General features: G+C 41.6%; 2 protein-coding genes across 2 annotated transcripts in view; both read right to left on the reverse strand.

Moving 5' to 3' along the window:
- PDE6A (phosphodiesterase 6A) overlaps nt 1-21,575 on the reverse strand; it is a 61,418-nt gene that overhangs the window by 27,920 nt on the left and 11,923 nt on the right. The window contains exons 5-7 of the mRNA XM_007130657.3: nt 13,670-13,744; nt 8,671-8,735; nt 1,691-1,757 (exon numbers count right to left, since the gene is read on the reverse strand). Of these exons, the coding sequence (XP_007130719.2) occupies nt 1,691-1,757; nt 8,671-8,735; nt 13,670-13,744 (207 nt within the window). The remainder of the gene's footprint in view (nt 1-1,690; nt 1,758-8,670; nt 8,736-13,669; nt 13,745-21,575) is intronic.
- On the reverse strand, nt 20,949-21,320 carry SLX9 (SLX9 ribosome biogenesis factor). The gene is given in 2 exon segments (XM_024121731.2): nt 20,949-21,128; nt 21,131-21,320. Coding segments are annotated over 2 exon segments (363 nt in total). The 5' UTR covers nt 21,314-21,320.

Here is a 21,575-nt window from a genome sequence, read left to right on the forward strand (position 1 = left end):
ATGGTTTCAAGTACCATCTGCTCCTAGGAGCAAAGTGGTCAAGGACCAGATATACTATCATATTGTCTGTAGTGTAGTCAGTATAGATCTCTACCTTTTGTTGACACAAATCTCTATCTTCATCCCTCCTCTCGCTCCACAGCATCAGAGTCATCTCTTTAGCTGCTTGCTGGACACTTGCTTCTGAAAAAAAGTCTGTCACACCTTGTCTGAAACTGATCTCAGCATCTTACATCCAAACCTGGTGGCAGCACTATCTGTCCAGTCTAGAAGCCTGAAATTGGCTTTGGTCCTTCTCTCCCTCCCTCTCTGCTCACAACCAATCACAAAGCCCTTTCAGTGTTAGATCTGAGCCCTGATCTCCCTCTCTCCACCTCATCTCTGTCTGAGTCATGAGTATTAAATCAGCAAATGTATTCACTGCCTGGCTCATCATAAGCACTCCATGGCTGTTAGCAATGAAGAGAGTTAGTGTTCTTTACTGCCTTTGCCTTTGTTGAGATGCTCTTCATCTCTTGTTTGTAAGGACACACTTTTCGCTCTGCTTCCAGTCTTAGTCCCTTCAGATCTGTTTTCTAGAGAGTGTTCAGAGTTTTCTTTCTAAAATGAAAATTCATTGTGCCAACCTCTTGCTTAAAAACCCATCGCCAGTAGATTAAAGTCCCACCCTCTTGACCTGGTGTCCAAGGCTACTGTGATCTGGCCCCTCCCTCCCTCTCAAGCCTCATCTCTTGCCATCTTCCTGTCTCAAACCTAATTCTCCAGCAACAGGGAACTGCACACTCTATGTCGCTTCAAACCTCCAAGCCCTTGTTGTTTGCCCATGTTGTTTCCTCCACATGCAATCCCCTTTCCTGCCCCACCTGCCTAACCCCTATTTATTTTAAAACTCAGACCAAAACACTCTGGCAAGTAAAGCTGGTTTAGATGCTTCCTACTCTGTGTTCCTAGAATATACCATGTACATCTCTATCTGGCCTTATCACATTATAGTCTCAGTATCTGTTCATAAAGATATCTCCCATTTGATGATGAGCTTCAGAACAGAAACTCTTTGATTCATCTATCATTGTATCCCCAGAGCCAACCACAGCACCTGGCACATAGAAAATGCCCAATAAATAAACACCCTGATACAGGAACACCACTGTGTAGTGTGTGCCTGGGGAAGGATACAGAGATAAGCAGGCTCAAATATTGGGGTGATGTGCAGCTATGACCCTTCTCCCTAGGGTAGGAGATACTCTCACTCTACCCTGCACCCCAAGCAGGTAGGGCATGGGGGGAGATAGAGCATTTGAGCTCTGCTGTGTGGCTGGAAATGTGGCGGGGCGGGGGGTTGGGAGTGGCAACTAAGTCTCTGGAATGAGAGGCTGGGACTTGTTCTGTGGTGAGCCTGGTAGACCAGCCACTTGTGACTTTCTCCCTGACGTTTGCATAAGTATCTTTAGTTGTCACTGAGACTGTGCACCTTTCCATCTGAGGATTCTTTCTCTGTGTGTTTCATATTTCTTCAAATGTCAATTCTCTGCGCATCCCCTTGGACCAACCATCGAGTGAATTGAGAAATGGGAGAACCAGGCTTTTAGAGATACAGACTTCCCATCGTGTTTCCCACTCTCTTGATCTGAAATCCCTTCACCTTTCCACCTGATTCAAAACTCTCCCCCTTCAAAGTTGTATTACTTACCAGGCCATTTTGGGCAACATAAGTGGGAAGACCGCTCACTAAAGCCCAATGGTCCGGAGGTGGATTCCTGTAAAGGCCAAAGACAATGGTAACTTCTTTTTTTTTTTTTTTTTTTTTTTAAATTTTTTTCTTTCTTTTAAAATAATAGATTTTATTTATTTATTTATTCAGTCATTCATTCATTTATTTATTTATTGGCTGCGTTGGGTCTTTGTCACTGTGCACGGGCTTTCCCCAGTTGAGGAGAGCGGGGGCCAATTCCCGCTGCGGTGCAAGGGCCTCTCAGTGCGATGTCTTCTCCTGCTGCGGAGCACAGGCTCTAGGCGCACAGGCTTCAGTAGTTGTGGCATGTGGGCTTCAGTAGTTGTGGCTCACGGGCTCCAGAGTGCAGACTCAGTAGTTGTGGTGCACAGGCCCAGCTGCTCTGCGGCATGTGGGATCTTCTCAGACCAGGGCTCGAACCCGTGTCCCCTGCATTGGCAGGCGGTTTCGCAACCACTGCGCCACCAGGGAAGCCCCCAGTGGTAACTTCTGATGTAGGGACAGTTGGACTAAAAACTTGAAACTGGATCTTACCCTCCCTCTTCTCTCTGGTGGCTCCAAGCACCCACTTACTATACCAGACCAAGCCCCAAATCTTGGCTAAGCATCTTAATGTCCAAATGTAGACACTGAGAAAAAAGTGATAAATCAGTTTTATTAATTTCACACTGAGTTTGACTCCCTAAGAAAAGAGACAAAATTCATGCAACAGATTGTTATTGGCTGCTGAGCAAAAACAGATGCCGTCATTTCCCTCCATTAGTACTTACATACAGAGAGTTAGCTTAATATCATGTAGAGTGAGGGAAACCCATCTAGGATGAGCTCCTACCACATACCAAGCACTAAGCTAGGTGCTTTACATACTTATTTATCCCACACAGAAATATCACAATTTTGGGTATTATTTTTATTGTTTATTGCGAAAAATATATACACACATGGAAAAATGCATTAAAAACTTCATCAGTTGTTTGAAAGTGAACACCTATGAAACTATACCTGGCACTTCCCTGGTGGCGCGGTGGTTAAGAATCCGCCTGCCAATGCAGGGGACACAGGTTCAAGCCCTGGTCCGGGAAGATCCCACATGCTGCGGAGCAACTAAGCCCATACGCCACAACTACTGAGCTGGCGCTCTAGGGCCTGTGAGCCACAGCTGAGCCCGTGTGCCACAACTACTGAGTCCGTGTGCTGCAACTACTGAAGCCCGCGCACCTAGAGCCCGTGCTCCGCAACAAGAGAAGCCACCGCAATGAGAAGCCCACGCACAGCAAGGAAGAGTAGCCCCCGCTCGCCGCAACTAGAGAAAAGCCCGTGTGCAGCAACAAAGACCCAACGCAGCCAAAAATAAATAAATAAATTTATTTTTAAAAAAAATCAAGAAAGAACAACCTTGTCGGTACCTTGGAAATCTCTGACCTGACCCCCCGTCACTCGCAACCTTCTGCCAAACCCCAAAGGTAACCACTGTCCCAGTGTTATGATTCTTGCTTTTCTGTGGCCTGTTTTGCTGTAGCCTGTTTCACCTGTTTTAGGTAGAATCAATGTGCATACATTATTTCATTGGACTTCTTTTTCATGTTGCTGGAATTCATTTGTTTGATTGACTTCAACCATTTTCCCTGGTAAGATTGCATATAATTTATGCATTCAACTGTTGATGGACATTTCCCTCAGTGCGAGGCTAACATGAGCACTGCTGCTTCCAACACTCTGGTGTATATGCGCATTCAATTCCATGTGCTAGTTCTAGGAGTAGAAATACTGGGTCATAAGATGTGCATGTCTTCAACTTTACCAGGTAAGACCAAACTGTTTTCTAAAGTGATCATGCCAATTTATACTCCCATAAGCAGTATATTAGAGCTTCCTTTACTCCACGTCTCTGTCAATACTTAGTATTTTCAGACATTAAAAGAAAAATTACTTTTAGAAGATTAAGAAAGTTCTCCTCTATGGAGATAATTATGTCATGTTTCTCTTAACGTGGCAGATTGTATTTATTCATTTTTCTAATGTTAGCCCTGCATTCCTGGAATATACCCAATTGGGTCATGATATATAATCCTTTTTAGTTATTATTTGCTAAAATTTTATTTAGCATATTTGTATCTATGTTCACAAGTGAGCTTGGTCTGAATTTTCATTTTTCATACAGTCTTTGTTGAGTTTTGGCATCAAGTTTATGCTAGCCACTTCTTATTCTAGTCTCTTGGATAATTTGTATGAGAATTGCATTATTTCTTCCTTAAATATTTAGTAGAACTCACCCCTAAAGGCATCTGGGCCTGGAATATCTTTGTGGGAAGGTTTTAATGTATTTTATTGTTATAAGACTATTGTGGTGTTCTATTTCTTTGTGATTTATATTTAGTAGGTTTTATTTTTGCAGGAATTTGCCTCTTTCATCTAGATTTAAAATATTTTTGGCATAATATCCTCTTACTATCTTGTTAATTTCTGTGTCATTGTGGTTATCCCCCTTTTCTTTCCTGATACAGCTCATTTGATTTTCTATTTTTCTTGCTCAGTCTTGCCAGAAATTCATCAATTTTGTTAATCTGTCCAAGAAACCAGCTTTTGGCATTTGTTCATTATTCTGTTAATATTACATTAATTTCTGGGCTTATCTTTATTCTTTTGGGGAGGGTTTATTTATCTGCTTGTTTGCTGTTAGTTTCTTGAGATGATGTGATGGATAGCTTCTGTCTGCCCCTCCAGATCCACTCTCCAACCTGCTCCTCCCTGTCCCAGGAGGCCAATCTGTGTGGACTCCATCAATAGGGTGCCTGGCCTTCCAGCTTCTGACTGAATTTAGCCCAATGAGGAGACCTGGCCAAAACTAGAGGCAGGTAGAACAGTTAGGTCAGGCTATTTATTTCCCTGGGTACCCCCTGGCAGGGTTGCTCTGGGTTTACTGCGTCTCTTGACTGAAAGGCAACACTTCTCTCAAGATGCCCTGCTCTACGTGACACTTTCTCCTTCCAGGTTCTAGAAATTTCCTTTGGGCCCAGGAATGCTTACAACAACCTCACTACTAGCATATTCTCTTTTAGTTTCCTTCATTCCACCCACACCTCTATAATTCATCCCTTTATAAGTAAAGCCTCCTTGAATTACCCTAATTTGAATGTGATGCCTATTATTTGCTGGGACCCCGACTGATACAAGTGGGTACAGAGTTTATTACTTTATATTGTATTCTTTTCTCATATGAATATTTAAGACTGTAAATTTCACCTTAAGCATGATTTCACTGCATCACATTGGTTTTGATATGTAATATTTTCATTCTTTCAGAATATGTCATAATTTCCATTGATTTCTTCTTTTACCCATGGATTATATGGAAGTGTATTCCTTTTTATTTTTTTCAGAAAAATAGTTTCTAGTTTCCAAACATAAGAAGATTTTTCTGGGGCCTTCCCTGGTGGTACAGTGGTTAAGAATCCACCTGCCAATGCAGGAGACACGGGTTCAAGCCCTGGTGGGGGAAGATCCCACATGCCGCAGAGCAACTAAGCCTGTGTGCCACAACTACTGAACCTGTGCTCTAGAGCCCACGGGCCACAACTACTGAGCCCATGTGCCACAACTACTGAAGCCCGTGTGCCTAGAGCCCATGCTCCTCAACAAGAGAAGCCACCGCAATGAGAAGCCCACACACTGCAAGGAAGAGTAGCCCCTGCTCACTGCAACTAGAGAAAGCCTGCGCGCAGCAACGAAGACCCAGTGCAGCCAAAAATAAATAAATAAATAAAATTAATTTTTTAAAAAAGTGCATTAGTAGAGATATAGTCACTTCTTAATGAAAAAGAGGTCAATTCAATTCCAGGAAGAATTTACAAATGTGTATATGCTTAATAACAAAGCCTCAAAAAAAAAAAAAAGCAAAAACTGGCAGAAATATAAGAATATACAGATAAATTCATGTTTGCTCATTGATAGAGCAGACTAAAACAAACAGAATAGAGAATATTGGAATAAGGTAATTAACAAACTTAATCTAATGGATATATATAGAACATGGTACCTCACCCCCAAACTACGGAACACTCGGTCTTTTCAAGAATACCTGTGCATTTACAATAACTGGTGATATAATGGGCCATAAAATGGGCCATAAAACAAACCTCAATACATTTCAAGCGATTGAAATCATACAGAAGTGTTCTCTGGTCACAATGAAAATATGCTAGTTGTTTATAAATATGTTATTTTCGCTAATAACAAAAATCTTCTTTCTTTATTTCTTTATTTTAAAAATTTATTTATTTATTTTTGACTGCACTGGGTCTTCGTTGCTGCATGCGGGCTTTCTCTAGTTGCGGTGAGCAAGGGCTACTTTTCCTTGCAGTGTGCAGGCTTCTCACTGCGGTGGCTTCTCTTGTTGCGGAGCACGGGTTCTAGGCACGTGGGCTCAGTAGTTGTGGCTCGCAGGCTCTAGAGCACAGGCTCAGTAGTTGTGGCGCATGGGCTTAGTTGCTCTGTGGCATATGGGATCTTCCTGGACCAGGGCTCAAACCTGTGTCCCCTGTACTAGCAGGCGGATTCCTAACCACTGCGCCACCAGGGAAGTCCCTTTACTAATGCACCTTGAGACCTATTTTTATCTGATAGTCACATAGTTACATCAGTTTTCTTTTGATTATCATTTGCAAGGCATATCTTTTGTTCATTCTTTTACTTTCATTCTCTCTGTATTCTTATCTTTTAGATAGCTCTCTGGTAAATAGGATATATGGTATTTCTTTACATATATCTCAGAACTCAACAGTTCTTACAAGAACTGGTTTTTTTTTTCTTTCTTTTTTTTTTTGGCCGTGCTATGTGGCCTGCGGGATCTGAGCTCCCTACCAGGGATGGAACCCATGCCCCCTACAGTGGAAGTGTGGAGTCGTAACCACTGGATGGTCAGGGAATTCCTAAGAACCATTTCTTATATGTAACTGAGAAAGATAATATTCTGCCAATTAATCTGTAATACAGTGCTTTTTGAACTTATAATTATTACTTTATGCATATCAACAGAGCTCTTTTAGATTTAGGTATTGATTTTTATCATATTTCATACCTTTTTCCTGGCTTTTTGTGCCATTCAAAGGCACTTTTTATTTCCGTGCTGCATCATAGTATAATCTCTTTAAGTTACTTCTAAGAATTTATATTAAATTCAATGTGGATACAGCCACACTGTAGAAGGCAGCAAGGTGGATGTTATCAGAGGCTAGAAGGGTGTGATACTTGGTGAGGAGTGGTGAGACATTGGGGAGAACTGTGATCTGTGATAACTCAGAATACAGACAATGAGTTTGATAAACTGGCACCTCTAGAGAAGTGGTTAGAAAACAGAATGGTGGCAGAATATGCAGTTGACAAGGAAGAAAAAGAAAGAGACGAGTTTAGGAAAGACTCAGTCTTCATGCAAACAGGACTGATGAGAGAGAACCTAGAAACTCAGGAACCTGAAGCAGTCTCTCATCCCCAACCAGTAAAAGATAAACCAGAGAACTGAGTGATCTGAGTGACAGGATTATCAAAATTGTTTGGCAGCAGTTGTGGCCTCTCACAACCACTATTTAAGGATTAAGGTGATCTGCTATACATCCCTTCATTTGGACCAGAAAAGAGACCAAAGGTGAGGCTCTCCCACAGAGGCTGATCACAGCCTCACGGAGTCTGCAGTTCAGCTGGGAAAGAGAGCCAAGCCTCAGACAGAACTGTGGGGTGGCTCTTGGTACCCACAGAGGATTCACATAGGTAACAAGGCAGCTAAGTTTTGGAGAGTGCTCTACTGATCAAAAAGTACAAGCTGATACTAAAAACGTTCTTGACTGTTGAAATCTTAAAATGGCCTTTGAGCCTCCACCACCTGCAGGTAGGTTGGAGGCCTCACCCTCTGGGAGTTCTTGCCTTTTCATTATTCTCCTAGGTCATATAAGAAGACATCAGAGAATAAGCTTTCCGGGACTTCCTTGGTGGTCCTGTGGGTAAGACTATGTGCTCCCAGTGCAGGGGCCCCAGGTTCGATCCCTGGTCAGGGAACTAGATTCCACATGCATGCCGCAACTAAGAGTTCGAATGCCACAACTAAAGATCCTGCATGCCACAACTAAGACCTGTGGCAGCCTAAATAAATAAAAAAATATTTAAAAAAAAAAAAAGAGAGAGAGAGAGAATAAGCTTTCCTTGGGGGCTGAGTCACTTTCTTTGCCAACTTCCTGCCTCTGCCTCACCCTCTGCATTAGGCCCCAGATGTGCCTCCATAGAAAATCATTGAAAAGCCGTGATCAGACACCATGGCCTCATTCTATAGAGAGGCCCAAACTGGCCACTTATTTATTTATTTTTTAATAAATTTATTTATTTATTTATGGCTGCGTTGGGTCTTCGTTGCTGTGCTCAGGCTTTCTGTAGTTGCTATGAGTAGGGGCTACTCTTCATTGTGGTGCGCGGGCTTCTCATTGTGGTGGCTTCTCTTGTTGTGGAGCATGGGCTCTAGGCATGCAGGCTTCAGTAGTTGTGGCACGTGGGCTCAATAGTTGTGACTTGTGGGCTCTAGGGCGCAGGCTCAGTAGTTGTGGCGCACGGGCTTTGTTGCTCCGCAGCACGTGGGATCTTCCCAGACCAGGGCTCAAACCCATGTCCCCTGTACTGGCAGGCGGATTCCTAACCACTGCGCCACCAGGGAAGTCCCCGGGCCACTAATTGACACTGGGCTTGGGACTTGAACTCACAGCAGCTGAGTCAGAATCCAGCCTCATTTTCCAAACTGCATGGTCTTTCCACCCTTCCGCACTGCCTCCTTACTGCTCTCCCTGCCTCGAACAGAGTGTGTGGCCTTCCTGGGTTTGGTTAGTGTCGATCTTGGAATGAGTATCTTATGGACACTGATAACGTGCCTGCAATTCTACATGTTCTGAGAAGAGACTTACGGGATGACTTTGATGTCTTCTTTGCCATGCAGGATGTAGTCAATGACCTTGTAAAAGTTGATTTCCTAGGCAAAAGAGATAGAGAAAGTTCTTCAGAGTCTGAGACAGTACTTCAGCAGGGGTGTGTCCTTGAGAAAGGCTTTGTTCTTTCTCCTGTGCCCTGTGGTTTTCCAGAAGCACCAGCCTGACCTTCTAAGGGCGTGCCCCAGTGCCCCTGGAACTCCCTGTCCTCAGCTGACTCTCAGGGTTCAGTGTGCTCCTCCTTGGAACCAGCTCACAGTGGCCAGGCAGGGGCTGGGATCTGGGGCTGGGAAGAGACATAGGAAGTGTTCCAAGGGAATCTGGGGGTTCAGTACAAGGAAAAAGAGAGAAAGATTGCTGGTGGAGTCTAGTGAGAGAGGGAGGTGGAAGGAGGCTTCTGTCCCATTTGTCATCATCGTCAACCCAGCCATCTTCCATGTGGGGTCAGCTCCATGGTCACGGCCCCCTTTTTCCTTCACTCCTCCACTCAGCTGCTCTTTGCTGCGTCAGCTCTTCCAGACTTGCCTTCCCAATCATCCCTCATGCCTCCCAACTCACATTCCACCTCTTCCATCCCTCCCACCTCCTTACACCATTAAAACCCCTATTCTCTTAAATTAGATCTGTTCAATTACATGAATTCCTAACATGGGGTTGGATACTGGCAGGTGGTTCCTCTTCCCTAGCTCTCCAGGGAAAAATCCATTACCTTTCTGGAACGTGATGGGCAGGTTAGTAATAATCATTTTACAAATAGGAGAACTGAGACCCAGAGAGAGGAAAGGACTCATTTATAGTAAGACAGTAAGCCAGGACCAGAACCTTGGCCCCTGACTCTTGTGCTCAGAGCTCTTTCTGCTGTCACTTAAGGTTAATAGCTTAAAATAGTGATTTCCTCTCTGTAGCACCCTCACTAGAATGGGGGCTACTCAAAGTGTGGTCCCTGGACTGGTACCAGTCTGCAAACTATTTGTTACTATTCCATGATGAGATAAAAACAGAAATTGTCAGTCAGTGTTTAGAAACTTTTACAGCAATTTGACTGAGTTAGGTTAGGTCTGTTGAAACCGATAATTTAAAAAAGACAAGTTATGTGTGTCTTTGAAAATTTTTATTTTTTGCATAATAGACTTTTATCATATCTTGAAAAGTATCAGTCCAAAATACATTGGAAATAAAAAAAAATTGTTCCTCTACTACAGGTTATTTTGAGAACTATTGCCCTAGAGATTTAAATGTTGATACCTGGGCCCCATCCAGGCCTCCTGACTCAGAACCTCCACAGAGGAAAATTCCTCATCTAGTCAAGGGTGTCTAGTTGACGGGCAATCGTGACCTTCTTCAGGCTCACGAGGGAGAGAGAGGCTGCTCCTCAACACCCAGCATTGGAAGCAGCTACAGTGATTGAACCCCTTCTAGAGCGGCTCCCATGGCATCGGCTGCTCCAGGGTAGGTGTGAGCTCCCTGCAGTAGGAAGCATCCAAGGGAAGACCAGGTGAGCCCCACAGCACGATGAAATGGAGTTAGGAATAGATCTAGAGTGCAAAGACTCAGGCTCTGGTCTTGGTTCCACTATGTGTCCTTTCTGGGCCTCAGTTTCCCCAGCTGTAAAACTGGTGGTGTTTGTTTGTTGTTGGTGTCAAGTAGCAGAACCCTTTCCCCTAACAAAGCATGGGCCCTAATCCTATAGAGCAGAGGAAAGTAATGCCGCCCTAATGGAAGCAGAGTTGGGTACATGGAGATCCTGCACCTCTCCTGGTTTTCCCTCACTCCCTGTCCTGTCCTCCTCTGCCCCCATTCACCCCTGGCCCAGGCAGCCACTGTGGGAGCCTTGGGTTCTAAAGATAATCCGGGAGTTTAAAAAACTGAATTAGGGAATCCCTAAAGCCCCTTCCAGCTATGATTCTCAGACTATGGTTGGAGAGATAGCATAGGTAGATAGTCTCTCATATATTAAAATGCACATATTCTTTGACCCAGTAATTCTACATATGCTAATAAATCCTATAGTTATATTCCCAAATGTAGGTAACAGCATTGTTTTCCCCATCTAGGGCTCTCAACCAGACTGCTTTAAAAAGTCTGGAGATAGCTGATATCTATCACTTGGAGATGGTTAAGCAAACTGAGTGCCTGCACATAGTGGATACTTTGCATGTCTCCAGAGCGACTAGCTGTATCTGTGCTGATAGGGAAAGATGCCAAAATATACGCAAGTGGGAAGGGTAAGTCACAAAATAGAATCATCACACTTGTCAAGGGTGGTGGTGGTGGAATGTGTGTGTGTGTGTGTGTGTGTGTGTGTGTGTGTGTGTGTGTATATACATATATATATATGTATATATACACACACACACACACACACACACACACACACACATACATACACACACCCAGGAATGTCCATGGACATTTGGGAAAGGTAGACCGCTCACAGTGGCACAGTGGCTGCCTCAGGGCAGACTGGATTTCTGTGCTGTCCTCTTTTGTATGGTGTGAGCTGTTCTCTACACTCATGTATTATTTTTTCAATAAATATAGATACATTGCGGTAAGAACATTTTAAAACAGTGAGGTCATATCCTATGGGCGGTTCTAGAAATCAAAGGTGGCCACATTATCTGCTGGGACTTTGGTAGAGCTGTTTCCTTCTGGGAGGGGGAGATGGCCTTCTTGCTTCAGGGCCATCTGTTCTTGGGCCTGGGCTGTTCACTGCTCTCCCAGGGAAGCTGCTGGCTCCCTGGGCCTGGTAAACTGCCCTACCCAGGGGTCTCCATGAGATTCCTTTAGAAAGGTGAGAAATGGACTTTTTTTCTTTTAAACCCACAGGAGAATCAATTTTGCTTTCACAGAAAGCAACAAAAAATTCAGTGTGCTTTAGGTAAATAGAACTTTTTCCACACACTGTAGCTCAGCCAATTGCTTTCAAGGCCATATTCATGTAGGAATTCACCAGCCTTTGGAAAGTCAAAACCAAGCCATCAATGAGTGCCTTTGTCACCTTGCACCTAAGCAGCTGACGCTGTAACACAGGGTCTTTGAAAGAGCCACATACAGCCAGAGCCAAATCATCATGCATGGAAATATACCAGTTTTAAAAGAAGTGCTATTTTTTTTCCCCATGAAGTCTACTTAGCCTTTTTCATAATTAGAAAACACACACAACGCTTTATTTTTAAGAGGAGATGAAGTAAGGCGTAGTTGCTTTGGGGGAACTTCAGAACCAAGATTTGGGGAGGTTAATTGGTCAAAATCCAGATGAAGATTGTATTTCTAATGTGAATGTGGCAGATAAAGTGTGAGAGTGATGTTAGAAGGCAAAAGGATAAGTTAGATAGAGGCTGATATTTCTCTGGCTGTCCTGGAATTGGAGATGACCTCTGACCTCAGGGCTCAGCTCAGAGAGCTGAATATTAAAGCAGCCCGGGAAACAAATTAATTGAAGTTGGTGGTGTCTGAAAGCTATGGTGATCTCTATTCTATATAGTTCCTAGAATTCTAAATTTTAGGAACAAGTCCAGCTCATATGTGAATTAGATGAAAAGCTCAGTAGTAACATCTCAACTATGCCAACACAAAAAGCTGTACGTAAAAAGGAAAAATGTCCCCAAATAGTTTTCTGACAGCAGCACATGATGTAAGCCTTGAAGACTCAGTCTTCCCAAATGAAATCATGAAATTGTGTGGGCCAAAGAGTATTTTGAAACTGGACAGGGGCAGGTTATAAAGGTCATTTTGGGTAAAGCAGAACAGACAGTTTAGATTCCAAGGCTGAAATCTTTTCTGGTGTGTATATGAAGCTCACAGGCCAAGGGTGTTAATTCTAAATCCCTAGAGTTTGAATTAAGATTAAATAAAGTCTGTCTCACACACACACACACACACACACACACACACACAGAGGGACACAGACACATACACACGTTGTCCTTTATCTTTATTTTGGGTAGGGTTAGTGTTGGCTGGGGGGAATCAGGCCTCCTAGAAGAAATTGACATACGATTTCAGACAGGCTGGAAGGTTTTGTGGGAAGAATGCTGGACTAAAACTCAATTCAGGACACGACTCTGCTGCTTACCTATTCTATGTGGCCTCAGCTAAAGTCATTCTGTCATTCTACAGGTTCTATAGGCCATTCGAGTGCCAGGTCTGTTTACCCTGCTGCATCTTTACATCCCCACACATTTCATTTCAGCTTCTCTAAAGTGTTTATGCCTCATCTTTAAAATGTAGCAGTAGTAGGAAACCAGAGGTCACAAACTGAAGTGCCAAGAGAGACCTGATAGAAACATAAATGAGAGGAGGACGCCAGGGGTGTACAAGAGGGACTGTGCAAACTAGAGAGTTCAGGCCATACATTGCAAGGAGGTGGCTGCTACTCAGCTCCAATCAAATTTACCCTGCAGGTCTGTGGGTCCAGTTTTGACTGATCTGCCACCTTTTGAAAAGAAACTGAGAATCTGGATGTTTATCAGAAATACCTTGATTTTTAAGTGCTAAGCTGCCAATTCAAAACTGTTTTAAAGTAAAAACAAAGAAAAACTAAGAAAACTTATGTAGCCAAACATATTTATCTATTGGCTGGAATTGACCTTCTGGCTATCAATGTGTACATTTTAGATTAGATTTTAAGATTATTTGCAGCTTTAATTGTCTACAGTTTTCCTGCTGGGTGGATCCTTGAGCAGGTTGCTTGATCTTTCTGGAGTTCTTTCCTCATCTATGGAATGAGAATATTCATTCCTCCTTTGTCAGTCCCACCAGGTTATTGTGAAACTCCAGTGAGATATTAAAATACCTTGCAAATTACAGGGCTTGAGCAATTGTGAGGAATTATCATAATTTCAAGGGAGACAACCCAACCCAGAGAAGATAAATATCTAAGTGGTCAAGAAACTTCAGCAGGGCCTACAGTTCCTTACTCGTTTGCATTTCATTAAACATTTGATCATATTGGACAGGCTAAAGAGAGACCTACCCTTCCATCTGGAGTCCTGGGACCAGAGTAGGGTGGAGCCTCACCCATCAGGACTGGCCACACGTCAAAAAATTCCTAGGAATGAGAAAAACAATAATTATGTGTCTTGAAAGTAGATCAGAAAAAGATTAAGAAAAGAAGACTACCTGTATGAGTCATCTATCAGTGAAATCTGGAAGATGGGCAGAGCTCAGTGAAACCAAAGGTTGAAGGGCTACTAGATTCACTAGAGTTGGAGAATGTCAGTCATGTCTGTGCTTTGAGATATATCAATATCATCAGAACTGGACCTGTCTAGGGACTTCCCTGGTGGTGCAGTGGTTAAGAATCCGCCTGCCAATGCAGGGGACACGGGTTCGATCCCTGGTCTGGGAAGATCCCACATGCCGTGGAGCAACTAAGCCCCTGCACCACAACTACTGAGTCTGCGCTCTAGAGCCTGCGAGCCGTAACTACTGAAGCCCATGCACCTAGAGCCCTTGCTGCACAACAAGAGAAGCCACTGCGATGAGAAGCCCACATACCGCAGCGAAGAGTAGCTCCCACTTGCTGCAACTAGAGAAAGCCTGCGCACAGCAACAAAGACCTAATGCAGCCAAAAAATAAATAAAAATTAAAAAAAAAAAAAAGAACTGGATCTATCTAATCAATAACCAAGAAATGGGAGTTAGGTTGGAGCACCCTCATGCTCCCTGTGCTGTGGGACATGAGAGGGAAAATGGGGACTCTACAGCTAAGAAATTTACCTTAAGTATTAATACATGCTAAGCATGTGAGCAAACGTTTAGCTGGAACAATGTTTCTTGCAGTATCATTTATAGCAGTGAAAAATCAGAAAAAACCTAAGTGTCCAATAGGAGGCGACTTATTAAATCAATTATGGTACGTCTAGTAACAGTGATGTTGCAGTTGTGTAGGTATTGATTAAAAAGATGTCCATGATACACTGATGAGCAAAAAATGTGAGGTGACAAAAATAGATAAATCATGTGACCCCAGTGTTTATGTAGAAAATGCTGTCAAAGAATTCACAACAAAGCATTAACAACTGGTTTTCTCTGGGGGATTGGAATGAGATTATACTTTATTTAGCAATTATTCCCTAATAAAATTTATGGCTTTTGTAATAGGGAAAAAAATTTTTTTCCAGATAAGAAAGAAAGGACAAACAATGGTGCCAAATATGGATGGATAGACCCATATCTGGGCTCCAACAGGAAAGGATGACACCTGTAAGACAACTGGCAAAGACAGGGGCAGAGAGAGGAGAGAAAAGGGTTGACAAAGGCTCTGCATGGTCACACAGCCCCAGGAGAAGAAACTGGGAAGCCATGCAGGCGCTCCCTTCCTACTTCTCCACTGGTTTTCCTACTGCACACGCAGCTGCACAGCTTGTTTTGGGCCAAATCTGGGCCTGGCGGAGGAGGCCTCTGTCCTCCAGTGCCTCTCTGTTCATTTATCTGCTGGTATTTAGGGACCGTGATCCACTAGCTCTGGTTTATTGTGGGCAGGATGCTTCTTGACCTCTCTCTCTTGTTTGAACATGTTTGTCATGGTGGTTTGTTCTAATATCATCCAGAGGGCAAGCAGAAGGGATTCCACATGAAATTCAGGTTTCACATCCTCACCTTTCTGCCCAGTTGGGCTCTTCTCTTGACTACCAACAACAGGAAGCGACTCAATTCTGGGTGAAAATGTGAACTGGGGACTTACCTAAGCTCCACAACATGCTTGCTGCTAGATAGAGAGAGATGGACAAAGCACAGTTTATGCCCTGGAGGAATCTGCTATGTCATGGAGGAGAGAATTAAGCCCTCAAATAACTTTAGTAAGGTAGATGGGGTAAGAACCAAAACAGTAATAAAAGAAGAACACAAATGTTAGAGGTGACCAGAAGAAGGTCATTATTAAAACACATTTAATAATGACGTAAAACGTGACTGTCAAGGTCAAACTCTGAATGATTCTGAAGATTGTCCCAAGGAGAAACAGATGTTGTCAACAAAGGGTTGGGTGGAATGTGGGGCATGTTTATGCTTGCCTTCCTCTGTCTCAATCTCTCTCTCTCTTTTATTTCTAAACAGCTTTTTTGAGATATAATTCATATACCATATGATTCACCCAGTTTAAGTGTACAATTCAGTGACCTTAATTGACTTTTTTCATAATGTCAATACTTCAGGTAAGAGCTTAGCTACCTGGGGTGGGGTGGTGTGGGGGGAGGTGGAGGAGCGTAGGTTCTTAGAGTGATTATAGGCAGCCCAGCCCACTTCTCATTGCTAGATTGATCCATCTATTGGGGATGACTAAGTCAGGATATTCTTGCTTAAATGTGACTTTCCCTTTTGAGGGAGAGTTCAAAAGAAACAGAGGGCAGAACACTGCAGCTCAGAGCTGTGTTCAGCTCCTTTAAGGTGCAAACTGAACGCCTTAAAATGGTGCTCAGTTTGCACCTCCAAATTTCTTTTGAATTAAACTACTCAGAAATTCTTTTGATTAAAAAAAAGAACCATTCATTTGTATGAATTCATTTGCTACTTCCTGAAGGAGTATCAAAGTGCTTATTGCTGGATTTAGCCATATTTGGCAAAATACTTGATTCAAGAATTTACAAAAATCAAATGGACAGTTGCACTAGAACCAGAGGTTCCCTAAAATCAGTATATGGCCCAACTGCACCAGAATCACTTAGGGAGCTATTTTAAAGGCAAAAATCAGAATAATAAACCCATGAGTATATGGAAATCTGTTATATGGTAAAATGGCATATCAAAATGGTGGCATTTCAAAACAGTAGAGAAAGGGTAGACTGTTCTTTAAATGGGGAATTATGAGGGGGGCACAAAATTTATCCCTACCTTATACGATAACATATTAATAATTTCAAAAGATGAGTGAAAGATGAAAATATATTAATCAAAACACATCAGATTATTTCAGACTATAAGATTAAGGTTGAGGAAGTCTTTCTTAAACAAAATTCAAAACGCAGAAGCCATAAAAGAAAATTTAAATCTTCTGTATGATGATAGATGCCATAAACAAAGTTAAAATATAATCCATAGAAAGGGAAAATATGGTTGCAGCCTATGTGACAGAGATATAGTCTATATCATGGATAAAACACTCCTATATTTTAATAAGAAATAGACAATGAATTCAATTTTAAAGGTGGAAAAATGGGCATATATTGCCCAGAAAAATATAACATTGCCCAGAGTTTCTGGGCAATGTATGGAAGAAAAAAAGTTAACTCACAAATAAACAAATAAATGTATTTACCCTCACTTGGTAACCAGTGAAAAAACAATTTAAAAAAACAGTAACACTTTTTGCCCATTTAAGTAGGAAAAATAAAAAGATTTATGATATACAGAATTGGCAGGAGTTTGGAGAAATGGAATTCTCATGCAGTGCGAGTGAGAGTATAACATGATTTAGCCTTTAGAGGGAAAATTTTGGGAAAGGAAAATAAAAATTTTTTCTTAGTAATCTACTTCTACAGCTTTGTCCTATAGATAGTCTCTGTCAAGTGTGCAGGAATTTAACTCCAAGGTTGTTCATTATAGGATTGTCTTTAATTGCAAGACTATTTAGAAATGATTTAAATGCCCAGAAATAGGGGAAAGTATAAATTAATTATGGTATATCCATACTATTTAGAAGAATGAGGTAAATCTATGTGGACTAAAGAACAAAGAAAGAGGATTTCTACTCCTATTAATGGTGGCCAGTTTGTTTCAGGCCAGTCCTCCAACTGAGAATTATTATGAAATCTGGACTGTATATGTGCATGTGTGCATATATGTATATAAACATTTGTTTGAAGGAATCATAGAGCTAGCAAGGCAGCAAGGACTTGATGGGCCAAGATCCCACAGAGAAGGGAAGCCCAGAGATGTGAGCCTAATGTCTGATTCAGCTTTTCCTCTTGATCCCCTTGCTGATACCAAAGATGCTGTGGAGCAGCTGGGAAGCTGCGCAGACTTACTGGCCTAGTAGGATAAAATTGGAATTCAGGGCCTGCCAAGGAGGAGGGATGCTTGAAATCAACCCAGGTTTCAGCTGGCCCTTCTTAAAGGTTTATACCCTAGGAGTAAAAGTGAATCAGAAACAGAACATCCCTTGCAAAAACTGAAGACCAGCTTCAGATCAGCTCAATCCCTGACTGGATTCAGATGCTCTGCCTTTACCTCAGCCTCTAGCCAGAAGTAACATAAATCCCCTTTGGAGGAATATAACATTGCCCAGAGTTTCAAATCATCTCTAAAATGTTTTATGCATGTCTCTAGTGTTCAAACAAAAATAAATAGTCATGTACAGGATAAGGATTAACTGAAAATCAAGAGATAAAACAGACTATAGAAAGACAGCCATAGAATATATCTACAGATATTATAGCTCTCAGACCCAGACTCTAAAATAACTGATTATGTCCAAGAAATCAAATACAGAATAGAGAATTTTAGAAGAGCACTGGAAATCTCAAGAAAGATGAAAGGGAAATTCTAAAATTAAAAAATACCTGAAATTAGAACTCAATAGATAGTTTTAACAGCCAATTAGACACAACTGAAGATAGATCAGAAGAAATATTCAAACTAAGAAACAAAAATATAAAAGGGCAGGAAATACAGAAAGGAGTATAAGAGACGTAAAACATGATGAAAAACTCTAGTATATAATGACAAACTTAGAGGTCTTTTACCACTGCATATCAGGATATTTCATTAGAGGTACTATAATTAAGACAGTATGGTATTACAGAAGAATAGATAAATATACCAAGGGAACAAAATAGAGAGTCCAGAAACAGACCCAATATATAGACACTTGATTGATGATAGAGGTATGATAGAGAAAGATGGTCTTTTCAGTAGAACAGTGGGGGAGAAGGATGGTCTTTTCAAGTACTGGTCAATTGGATATCTATATGGGAAAAATTAATATTGACACTACTTCATGCTATACATTTTAGAAATGTCAGGTAGATTGTACAGCTGTATGTGAAAGTTCAAACAATAAGGCTTTTAGAAGTTAACATAGGTGAATATCTTTATCACCTTGGGGCCAGGAAAGATTTCTTAAATAGGGCATACAAACCAATAACCATAAAGGAAAAGATTGATAAATTGGGCTACATTATAATTTAAAACTTACATTTATCAAAACATAAGGTAATGAGAGCACAGTATGGGAGAAGATATTTGCAATGTTGCATTCAACAGAGGACCCATATCCAGAATTTGTTAAGAACTCTGACAAATAAGTAAGATAAAAACATACAATAGAATTAAAAAAATGGGGAAAAGACTTGAACAGGCACTTCACAAAAGATATCCAAATGGTCAATAAACATAAAGCTTCCTGGTCATTAGGTGACACATGTTAATACCCAAAGAGATAACACTACACACCCACCAAAATGACTAAATTAGTAAGATGGCAATACCAAGTATTAGTGAGGACACCCCCTACATTGCTGGTGGGAGGGTAAAATGGTACAATAATTTTCAAAATCAGATTGGCAATATCTATTAAAACTATTACCCAGAGGAGTAATATTAAAGGTAATTGTTACCTTTAACAATTGTGAATCACTATATTGTACACCAGTAACTTATGTAATATTGTACACCAACTGTACTTCAATTAAAAAAAAAAGCTAGGGACTTCCCTGGTGGTCCAGTGTTTGATAATCTGCCTTCCAATGCAGAGGACACAGGTTCGATCCCTGGTCAGGGAACTGAGATCCCACATGCCACGGGGCAACTAAGCCTGTGTGCCACAACTACTGAGACCGTGCACCTCAACTAGAGAGCCTGTGCGTCGCAAACTACCGAGCCCATGTGCTCTGGAGCCCACGCACCACAACTAGAGAGAAGCCCGTGCACCACAAGGAAAGATCCTGCATGCCGCAACTAAGACCCGACGTGGCCATGAATAAATAAATATTTAAAAAAAAAAAAAAAGCTATTACCCAGAATTTCTACTTCCAGGTAAATACCTAACTGAAATAGGAAATGGGTACAACTGTGTACCAAAAAATATGTACTAGAGTGTTCATAATAGCAATATTCATAAAAGCCCAAACCTGAAAATGCAAATGTCCATCAACAGTAGAATAAATAAATACTTTGCAGATTATTCATAAAATGGAATATTCCACAAGAATGAAAATTAATGAACTATTGGTATGAGGAGCAATAAGAATGAATCTTACAACCCAAATGTTGATCAAAAGAAGCCAGAGGCAAAAGAGTATATATTTATATGATTCCATTTATATGAACTTCAAAAATAGGCAAAACTAACATGGCTTTAAAGGTCAGATAGTGGTTACCTTTAGGGAGGAAGGGGTGGGAGTTACTGGAAAGGGGTAAGAAAGGGGCTTCTGAGGGGCCAGTTATGTTCTATTTCTTGATCTTGGTGGTAGTTAAGTGGGATGTTCATTCTGTGGTAATTCATCGAACTATTCTCCTGTAATTAGTGCTCTTTTCTGTGTGTATGTTATGTGTATGTATATTGTCTTAAAAAAATCCACATGTACTGATAAAAATTATGTTCACAGAACATTATGTAAAAAACGCAGACTATCGTGTAACTCAGCAATGTTTATTTATTTCATTTTACTTTATTTTTTTAAATTGGGTTATCTTTTTATTGTTGAGTTGTAGGAGGTTTTTTTTTTTCTTCATGAGCAAAACATCAAACTTTAAAAAAAAATTGAAGTATAGTGGATTTACAATTTTGTGTTAGTTTCAGGTTTGCAGCAAAGTGATTGTTATATATATATTTTTTTCCATTATAGGTTATCACAAGATATTGAGTATAGTTCCTTGTGCTATACAGTAAATCCTTGTTCCTTATCTATTTTACGTATAGTAATTCGTATCTGTTAATCCCATACTCCTAATTTTTTTTTTAACTTTTTCTTTTATATTAGTGTATAGCCGATTAACAATGTTGTGATAGTTTCAGGTGCACAGCAGAGTGACTCAGCCAGGCTGCCACATAACGTTGAGCAGAGTTCCCTGTGCTATACAGTACTATACAGTCCTTGTTGGTTATCCATTTTATTTTTATTTATTTATTTTTTAAAATTTTATTTTGGCTGCGCTGGCTCTTCCTTGCGGCGCGTGGGCTCTTCGTTGTGGTGCGCAGGCTTCTCTCTGGTTGTGGCGCCGAGCGCGCAGGCTCAGTATTTGCAGCGCGTAGGCTTAGATGCCCCGCTGCATATGGGATTAGTTCCCAGACCAGGGATTGAAACTGCATCCCTCTACAGCCACCTCTTACGCCTCAGCTTCAGCTTCTTCTTCTTGGGCAAAACAGCCTTGGCCTCGGCACCTCTCCTGATGGAGGTGATGCCCTTTGCGTCCATGCCCAGCTTCTGCACCAAGGCACTGGGGTCTTTCGTGGTCTCAGCAAAGACATTGGCATTCATGCCACTTTTTTCCCCCCGACTCCGCCAGCCGAGGCCTGCAGAGGGGCTGCCTCCTGTGTGGGGGGCCCGGGGCCGGACGTGGCCTCCCCTGGGGGCCTCACGGCAGCCTGGTGCACCCAGGCCCGCAGGCCCCTCACTTTCCCCATGTCCCCGGCAGAGACCCACCTGGTTATCCATTTTAAAGACAACAGTGTGTACATGTCTATTTCGAACTCCCTAACTATCCCTTCTCCCCGCCCTTCCCCCTTGGTAACCATAAGTTCGTTCTCTAAGTCTGTCTATACTCCTAATTTTAAAAGTTCTTTTTATATTCTACATACTAGACCTTTATCAGACATATGATTTGCAAATATTTTCTCCTATTCTATGGATTGTCTTTTCACTTTCTTCATTAGTGTCCTTTCAAGCACAAATGTTTTAAATTTTGATGGAGCCCAATTTATCTGGTTTTCCTTTGGTTAC

This window comes from Physeter macrocephalus, chromosome 8 (assembly GCF_002837175.3).
Source record: "Physeter macrocephalus isolate SW-GA chromosome 8, ASM283717v5, whole genome shotgun sequence".
Classification (NCBI taxonomy): Eukaryota; Metazoa; Chordata; class Mammalia; order Artiodactyla; family Physeteridae; genus Physeter; species Physeter macrocephalus.